General features: G+C 40.7%; 1 protein-coding gene across 1 annotated transcript in view; it reads right to left on the reverse strand.

Annotated features, from left to right (window-relative positions):
* PRIMPOL (primase and DNA directed polymerase) overlaps nt 1-6,353 on the reverse strand; it is a 157,510-nt gene extending 151,157 nt beyond the window's left edge. The window contains 2 exon segments of the mRNA XM_030191501.1: nt 4,828-5,012; nt 6,156-6,353. Coding sequence (XP_030047361.1) covers nt 4,828-5,012; nt 6,156-6,162 — 192 coding nt within the window. The 5' untranslated portion in view covers nt 6,163-6,353.
* Nucleotides 6,354-9,856: the final 3,503 nt, after the last annotated feature.

Here is a 9,856-nt window from a genome sequence, read left to right on the forward strand (position 1 = left end):
TCTTTCACCAAGTTACTGAGATCGTCTCCAAATAGACACCTGCACTGAAAGGCCAGTTTAACTAGATGTGACTGACACTGCATCCATTGCATTACAGCCGAAAGCTTGTCCTTCAAAGAATGGAAAAAGGACCCAAATGAAGAAAATAAGAAGCAACATAAGCACTGGCAAGTCAGATGCAAAGCATTAATAAAGAGAATATGAAAAGAAACTTGTCGCAGAGGCTAAAACTCACAGTAACAACTTTTTCAGGTACATCAGAAGTAGAAAACCTGCAAGGGAATCTATTGGGACTGTTAGATCACGAAGGAGCAAAAGGGGCGCTCAGGGAGGACAAGGCCATAGCGGAGAAACTAAATTAATTCTTTGCTTTTGTCTTTACGGAAGAAGATGTAAGAGATCTGCCTGTACCAGAATTGGTTTTCAAGGGTGATGATGCAGAGGAACTGAAAGAAATCTCGGTGAACCTAGAAGATGTACTCAGCCAAATTGACAAACTAAAGAGTAGTAAATCACCTGGACCGAATGGCATACATCCAAAAGGTACTCAAAAAAACTCAAGCATGAAATTGCTGATCTGTTGTTAGTAATATGTATCTTGTTGATAAAATCGTCTGTAGTACCTGAGGATTGGAAGGTGGCCAATGTGACACCGATTTTTTTAAAGGGTTTTAGGGGTGATCTGGGAAATTACAGACCGGTAAGCCTGACATCAGTGCCAGGCAAAATAGTGGAAACTTATTATGAAAGATAAAATTACAGAACACGCAGACAAACATGGTTTAATGAGACAGAATCAGCATGGGTTCAGCCGAGGGAAGTCTTGCCTCACCATTTTGCTTCATTTCTTTGAAGAAGTGAATAAACATGTGGCTAAAGGTGAGCCGGTTGATGTAGTGTATCTAGTTTTTCAGAAAGCTTTTGATAAAGTTCCTCATGAGACTTCTGAGAAAATTAAAAAGAGTCATGGGATAGGAGGCAAGGTTCTGGTGTGGATTAGGAATTGGTTATCTGACAGAAAACAGAGGGTAGGGTTAAATGGTCATTTCTCTCAATGGAAGAGGGTAAACAGTGGAGTGTTGCAAGGATCTGCACTATTTAACATATTTATAAATGATATGGAAATCAGAACGATAAGTGAGGTGATCAACTTTGCAGATGATACAAAGTACATAAGTATTGCCATACTGGGAAAGACCAAAGGTCCATCAAGCCCAGCATCCTGTTTCCAACAGTGGCTAATCCAGGTCACAAATATCTGGCAAGATCCCAAAAAAGTACAAAACATTTTATACTGCTTATCCCAGAAATAATGGATTTTCCTTAAGTCCATTTAATAATGTCTACGGACTTTTCCTTTAGGAAGCCGTCCAAACCTTTTTTAAACTCCGCTAAGCTAACCGCCTTTACCACATTCTCTGGCAATGAATTCCAGATTTTAATTACACGTTGAGTGAAGAAACATTTTCTCCGATTCATTTCAAATTTACTACATTGTAGCTTCATCGCATGCCCCCTAGTCCTAGTATTTTTGGAAAGCGTAAACAGACGCTTCACATCTCCACTCATTATTTTATAGGCCTCTATCATATCTCCTCTCAGCCGCCTTTTCTCCGAGCTGAAGAGCCCTAGCCACTTTAGCCTTTCCTCATAGGGAAGTTGTCCCATCCCCTTTATCATTTTCATCATCCTTCTCTGCAAGGTTGTTAAAACACGTGCATACGGTGAAATATTGCAGGAAGACCTTAGGAAATTGGAAGACTGGGCGTCCAAATGGCAGATGAAATTTAATGTGGACAAATGCAAGGTGATGCACATTGGAAAGAATAATCCAAATCAGAGTTACCTGCAGCTAGGGTCTACCATGGGGGGGGGTCAGCGCTCAAGAAAAAGATCTGGGTGTCGTTATAGATAATACGCTGAAATCTTCTGCTCAGTGTGTGGCAACAGACAAAAAAGCAAATAGGATGCTAGGAATTATTAGAAAGGGATGGTGAATAAGACCGAAAACACTATAATGCTTAAGTATTGCATTCAGTTCTGGTCACCGTTTCTCAAACAAGATATAGTGGAATCAGAAAGGTTCAAAGAAGAGCGACCAATATGATAAAGGGGATGGAACTCTTCTCGTATGAGAAAATGCTAAAGAGGTTAGGGCTCTTCAGCTTGGAAAAGAGACAGATGAGGGGAGATATGATTGAGGTCTACAAAATCCTGAGTGGTGTAGAACAAATAGAAGTAAATCAATTTTTTACTCATTCCAAAAGTACAAAGACTAGGGGACACTTGAGGAAGTCACATGGAAATAGTTTTAAAACAAATAGGAGGCAATATTTTTTCACTCAACAAATAGTTAAGCTCTGGAACTCTTTGCTGTAGGAGGTGGCAACAGCGGTTAGCGTATCTGGGTTTAAAAAAAAGGTTTGGACAAATTCCTGGAGGAATAGTCTGCTATTGAGGCAGACATGGGAAGCAACTGCTTGCCCTGGGATTTGTAGTATGGGGTGTTGCCACGATTTGGGACTTGGCCACTGTTTGGAAAACAGGATACTGGGCTAGATTGACCATTGGTCTGACCCAGTATGGCTACTCTTATGTTCTTATGTAATGCTGCAACCAGAGTTGCCGACATGGCATGACAGCCAAAGACATTAAAAAAAAAAAAGCTTGGTTTGAATCTCTGTTTAAAGAAAGAAGATTTTAAACTTAAAGATAGTTTATAGAGTTTTCATTCACACTTAGGGCTCCTTTTACTAAGCTGCGGTAAGAGCTAGCACAAGCTTACTTCAGCTTAAAATGGCTTACCTAAGGACACACTTAGGCATCCTGAGGAGAGTTTAATCCTGAGAGTTGCATGTGCAAACCATGAACTAAAGTATTATTTTTCACAGAGTGGCATTTCTGTACTGATCAGTTAGTGCAGCTATATTACTGTGCAATAACTGATTAGCATGTGAGCCCGTAAGAAAAATTGGCTATTTTCCAGCTGCAGGAAAAATGGTCTTAGCTCGCAGGAAAAATTCACTAAGGCCAACTTTTCCCGAAACTTGGTAAAAGGACCTCTTAAATTATGTAATTTCATTTGTTTTCAACTATAGCTTTAGAATTAGTTCCTGGACCAAAATACACATTGGACCTTTGACAGGTGTCTCATTTGGTGTAATGAGTTTTTGAAAAATACAACCCATTCATGAAACTGACCAACAAATCAATAGAAAAGAACACTAAAATTTGCATATGTTGAAAGAGTGAAGAAAAATAATGTGGTCTAGCCTATGGGAGACAAATGATTGAGTGAGGAAGGATGGGTCTACACAGCACATGTACACAGCATCGGATTAGGACCGCCAAGAGACAAAGCTCGGCCCGGGGCAAACAATCTTAAGGTCCTCCCTCCCCACCACACCATGAGTCACAGTTAAATTGTAAATATTATCAAAACTTTACTTTTGATACTTTGTAATAATTATATAGAATACTTAGACAAGCTACTTACATATCTGAAGAAAGGTTGAGGTTGTATTCTAGTAAAGGTATATTTTGTGAGCTTTTTTGTTGGCAAATGTTTCCATGACAGTGTCAAACTTGGAGGCTAGGCCCAGGGAACTTGCCCCCCCCCCCCCCCACCCTTCCGCAGGCCTGTCAATGGTACTCATTTGTATCTTCTAAAACAGAAGGGGGGAGGAAAGGCCTGCAATTGTACTAAGTGACATGATGGAGCCATTTGGTAACCCACATGATGATAAGAGGAATTACATGCAAGTGAGTCCCTTTTTGCCAAAGGCAGTATATCTAGTAGAATCATGGTTACCTTAAGTTTACATTTATATTTATGTTTATAAAGAATATGATATACCGCCTTTACTTCAACCAAGGCCAAAGCAGCTAACAAACATCAATTAAAAAAAATACATGTGAAAGAGACGCCACAAAATGATAGAAAAGAATGCAGTCATACATTACTATAAATTGAGAGTAAAAGGAAAGAGAGAGGTAAAAAGGTATTAGGGAGGAGAGAAAGGGGTAAGAAGATACAAACCTTTCCAGACTTGTCACAGGACACACTCTCAGGTAAATTAACCATAAAAGCCTTCTGACAATAATAGGTTTTCAGCTTCACCTTAAATTCTGAATCAAAAACAAAAGCTTAGTGAACCTGATCCTAAGAAGAATTTAAGGAAAGGGGGAGTAGGAGTAGGCGGCTCTTGAACAACACCAGTAGGCGACGTAGGTTAGGAACAATCTCTATTTAAATATACACTCGACTCAACACAGCCGTGTTTCGGCGCTACAGGCGCCTTCTTCAGGAGTCTATGAAATAAAACCAAATAATGGTAATAAAACAAACATGCAAAACACAAGTAAAATAAGTATAAAACGTTAAATGTGTAATGAACATAAATTGCTTGCCTAAGAAGAATTTAAAACAGGAGAGTAGAAAAGATCTGTTTCTAAAAGATTCAGCTAGAAGTGCTGAGATAACCAGAGAGAGAGAGAGAGAGATGACAGATGCACAACTAGTGTCCTTTAAAGAGTACCATGTAACGTTTTGAGTTCCCACTGAAAATTGTAAAAGGCCATGAATAAGCACAAGGTACCTCCAATACCTGTAACTTGTAACCAAATAGAATATAGAGAACTGTAAAAAATAACATTCTACATTTATTCAGAGTTTTATAGTGTCAATGAAACCAGGGACAAGGCAAGCCACATTGTAAACAAACATATGCATCTTATCAAAACAGCAGCTGACGTTTTGAATATATCAATTGTAGAATTATTGAGGAAAAGAATCACTGAAAGTGTCTAAACACTGCACCACCTCACCTCTTTACAGCTTCTGGCAAAGCTGAAAGCTTGAGTTTGACGATAGAAGAGCCTCCATACAGAAGATGGATGCTGTGAATTGGATAACCTTGGTTTGTAAACTGTGCAGAGTGGTTTTCTTTCATACTGCAATGCTAATTCTTCGACCTGTTTCAGTTTCGTTTCCCATTTTCTTTTCTTTTGTTCTAAAACACAAACAAATGATCATTTCTTTGGAAATTATTTGAACATATTTTAGGAGTTCATTGGTATTGTGATGGTGGTAAATAGCTATTCAGCATAGTGTGAAATTCTTATTTGCTTTCCTGAAATTTGAAAACTGGTTTCTTGGGTTCTGAACAGAGGCATAAAGGAGGTCATATGCTGATCATTCACTGTAGCAAAATATATTATGTGCCTTATTAAAACATGTACAATCCTTATTCTTCTTTTCTGGATATGGCCTCCCTGCCGACGATCCCCTTGAAACCCCCTCCTGCCACCAAACCTCCCCCGCAGTCGCCGCCGCATCAGATACCTTTTTTGCTGGTGGGGGTCCAGCCGGAGTAGCGCCTTTGTTCAACAAAGTTCCTGCCTAGGCGTCGAAACAGCTGATCGCACCAGGAACTTTGTTGAACGAAGGCGCTACTCCGACGCTGAAGAAGACTCTCTTCGGCTGGCACTGGCAGGGTTCGGGGACCCCCGCCAGCAAAAAAGGTATCTGATGCGACGGCGGGGGAGGGTTGGTGGCGAGAGGGGGGGTTCAAGGGGGTCGTCGGCAGGTCGGCAGGCCGGCAGGGGGGTTCAATGTGGCGGCTGGGAAGGGCGGCTAAACAGTGCCCCCCATCTTGGGCTCTACCCCCCCACCCCCAGCGAGGTAATAGGAAAAAGTATCAGCCAGATCTGAAAAAGGGTAGAGGAAACAGCTCTTGAGGTGGGACCTGTCAAGGGGAGTTCCACAAGGATTTCTGCGCTCCACTGCGCTATTTAATCTGAATACAAGACCTGTGCGATGTGTTGAAAGAATAAGGCTGCGCTTATTACCGTTTGATGATGACATACAAATTTGTCCAGTTGAAGAGGGCAGTGGGGGCTGGGTAACTGAATTGTTGTTTGGAAAAGGTCTCTAAAACAGGGGAAATATGGACTAGGAGCCACACTGAATAGATAGAATTCAGATTTTCCCGCGCAGAGTTCTGTGCTGCCTATGCCTACCGCTTTTTTTTTTGCCCTACAGCACGGCGTGCTGCAACACCCACAGCACACACAGATGGGGGGGGGGGGGGGAGGACGGTGTAAAAGCCAGATCTGCTTTCCGGCTGCCTCCCTCTCCCTCACCGTATACTCACCCTCCATCGCGGGAAGAGGCGGAGCAACCAACTGCACATCGACGCTTCATACTCCTCTGCCGGCTTGGTCCCCGTCGGTTGTATCCCTGCGGCGTGCGCGAGGTTCAAATGAATAGTCGAGCCCAGAAGGACTGCAGTACAGAGGAACAGGAAAGCCAACTTGCTACTGGGGAGTTCAAGGAGGTTAGATTGAGAACAGAAAACAGTACGAGCAAGGAGGTTCTTTAAAACAGAAGAGCCTATCTAGTCCACTGTACGAGCTGAAGCCAGTAGGCGGAGCTTGCAGCGTTTTTAAAGTACACCCAAAACAATAGCAAACGTTATTCAAAACAATAGCAAACGATTGTTAGAAATAAGGGACTGCCTGTGCGTGGTCCGTCTGTAACAAGTGTAAAGCTGTTTCAGTTGGATAGGCAGTGCCTTAAAAGCTGGAGGAGAAAAGGGTTTTGTTTTTTAACTTATTGGACAGCTTTTTAATTTATTTGAAAACTTCCCATATCTAGATATCAATATCATTAAATCAAAATTGAATATCACCAAAACAGCGTAAAAAATATTGTAGCAAAAGCAGTTATAAACTCTTCTGTTGTGTGCACATTTTTCTACACTGTTCTGTACAATACAGAGGGGAAAAATGAGGCTATCCTATTTCCTGATGGATTCATCTTAACTGTTGTAATCTGCCATGGGAAGCCTGGTGTTATAAAGATGGAATATATTGAAATTAAATTGAAGTAAAATTAAACTCTCCTGCACATGGAATCACATTTTCATCTGTTTTATAGAATTTGACTTGTTAGATACACAAATGGATTATTCTCTTTTTGGAGAAGAATAGGAACAAAAACAGGCTCTTCAAGAAACAGACCAAGGACATTCAACGTAGATGTAACATTTATTAAGAGATGACTCAACACGGTACCATTTTTCCCCACCGGAAGTGCCTTCTTCAGGAGTCTGCACAAATACATTGAGAGACACATATAAACATCTTGAGTACGAATTAAAACATTTACAAAAATAGACATCTAAATAGTAGTAATCCACACCACTAGTACTACTATCTTGCTAAGGATGTAAAAAGAATTGAAGCGGTGCAAAGAAAAGCTCCGAGGATGGTATGGGATTTGCGTTACAAGACGTATGAGGAGAGACTTGCTGACCTGAACATGTATACCCTGGAGGAAAGGAGAAACAGGGGTGATATGATACAGACGTTCAAATATTTGAAAGGTATTAATCCGCAAACGAACCTTTTCCGGAGATACGAAGGCAGTAGAACGAGAGGATATGAAATGAGATTGAAGGGGGGCAGACTCAAGAAAAATGTCAGGAAGTATTTTTTCACAGAGAGAGTGGTGAATGCTTGGAATGCCCTCCCGCGGGAGGTGGTGGAGATGAAAACAGTAACGGAATTCAAACATGTGTGGGATAAACATAAAGGAATCCGGTTCAGAAGAAATGGATCCTCAGGAGCTTAACCGAGATTGGATAACAGAGCCGGTAGTGGGAGGCGGGGCTGGTGGTTGGGAGGCGGGGATAGTACTGGGCGGACTTATATGGTCTGTGCCCTGAAAAAGACAGGTACAAATCAAGGTAAGGTATACACCAAAACTAGCACATATGAGTTTATCTTGTTGGGCAGACTGGATGGACCTTGCAGGTCTTTTTCTGCCGTCATCTACTATGTTACTATCTTGGTCATTTTCAAAGCACTTAGCCTTCCAAAGTTCCATAGAAACCTATGGAACTTTGGAAGGTTGTGCTTTGAAAATATGCCTCTATGTTACCCACACTCCAATCCTTTCCCCACATCTCTTACTATCGTCCTACTCTATTTAACCATGTTAACTCTGTGAAACTTTGTACCATACTTTGTGCTATCTCTGTGATACTTTGTACCATACTTTGTAAGCCGCACTGAACCTGCTATCAAGCGGGAAAGAGCGGTGTATAAATGCTATAAAATAAATAAATAAATAGATATAAAGTCATACAATAATAATAAAATTATAAAATAGGCTATCAGATTAAACAATTATTAAAAACACATTTACAAAAGTGGGAAAATGTGGGGTACAAATGCAATAAATAAATAAATAAATGTGGACATCAGGAAATATAACAAAGGAAAAAAGACTACAGGATCAGACATTCAGTTAAAAAATATATTAGCAAGAAAGGTTAACAAGAACAAGCTAATGTGTAACATTGTTTGGAAAGGACTAAAAAGATATATAGATGATGTTCTTAAGGAAAGAATCAATTAGATATAAAGAAATAAGTTTGAGAATGTATATATGTTCAAAAGCATGGGTGTATATATAAATGTATGAAAAGTAGTATGAGGACTAACCTCGGTAAAAGTGTATAAAGAATCCTTATGGATAACATCTTCTGAAATAAATCTTTAAAAACCGTTGTGGTCTGAAAAGAAATAGTGGTACAGTATGTGGTGAAAGACAATGAAAGCGCTTCAAATAGTAGAGCATGTGATGTGTGCTAGGTGTATTAAAACTGTAATGGAAGAGGTGCAAGAAGTATGGCTAGGAAAAATAGAGAGGAAAGAATGTAGACTATGAAGTGAAGCATATGCTAGAGGTGACAAAATAGTGAGGGGCATGGATTGTAAGTAATGGATAAAAATAAAACGTGACATTCATATTCCATGGCCTGCAAAGTCAGTGAAGGACATGAATTGTGGCTATGGAGGCGGCACAAAGATGAAAGACGTGGACTGTAAAGTGGAAAATGTGTAAAGAAAGTGAAATACAAACTTATCTTAGGGGGGGGCACAAAAGTGAAAGACATGGGCTGTAAAGTGAAGACTAAAAAAACGGAATGAGCATCACATATACTAAAAGTAAACAGACCCAGTGAAAAACGCCATCTGTGACTGTAGGGGGAGGTAAAAACACCTTGTGATGCTGAAAATGTGTTGGAGAAGGCACACAAACTGGTGATAAGATCGAACAATGTAAGTATGTAAAGAGAAGGAAACGTATTCAGAAATGGAAACGGACACAACGTCTGTTTCCAGTTCTGTCTCCCTCTTCTTCCAGGCTGACTGAAGCAACAGTCAGCACTACTGGGTAATTTTCAAAACTCCAGGCCAATCAGAGCCTAGAACAGTCAAGTTTCAAATAAATAAAAGTTGCTTACCTGTAACAGTAGTTCTCCTTGGACAGTTGATCATCTAGCCACACAGCTGAAGTGACATCTGGGTGACGTTACCAACCCGGGCTTCCAATAGCACAGAAAACTCTAAGAGCTCTCTGCGCATGTGCAAGTATTCCCGCCCCTACAATAGTATAAGTAGTGGACACGCCCCCCTGTCAAATCAGTTGATATTCAAGCTGGCAACAACTCAGGGTGGGAGGGCGGGTCTGTGTGGCTAGATGATCAATTGTCCAAGGAGAACTACCGTTACAGGTAAGCAACTTTTATTTCTCCATGGACAGTGTGATCATCTAGCCACACAGCTGAAGACTCCCAAGCTAAAACTTGAAAACATTGTAACAGTTAAATACAGAAGTAAAATATAAAGTATGCAACTGTTACCTGAGTTGGTGGAGGAGGTGAGTTGGTGCCTCACAAGGACGAGGTCAGAACCAATCTGCCAAACAGAGCATCAGCTGCTGATGCATCGTCAATACAATAGTGCTTTGTAAAAGTATGCATGGTTGTCCAAGTTGCAGCTC

The sequence above is a fragment of the Microcaecilia unicolor genome, chromosome 2 (assembly GCF_901765095.1).
Source record: "Microcaecilia unicolor chromosome 2, aMicUni1.1, whole genome shotgun sequence".
Lineage (NCBI taxonomy): Eukaryota > Metazoa > Chordata > Amphibia > Gymnophiona > Siphonopidae > Microcaecilia > Microcaecilia unicolor.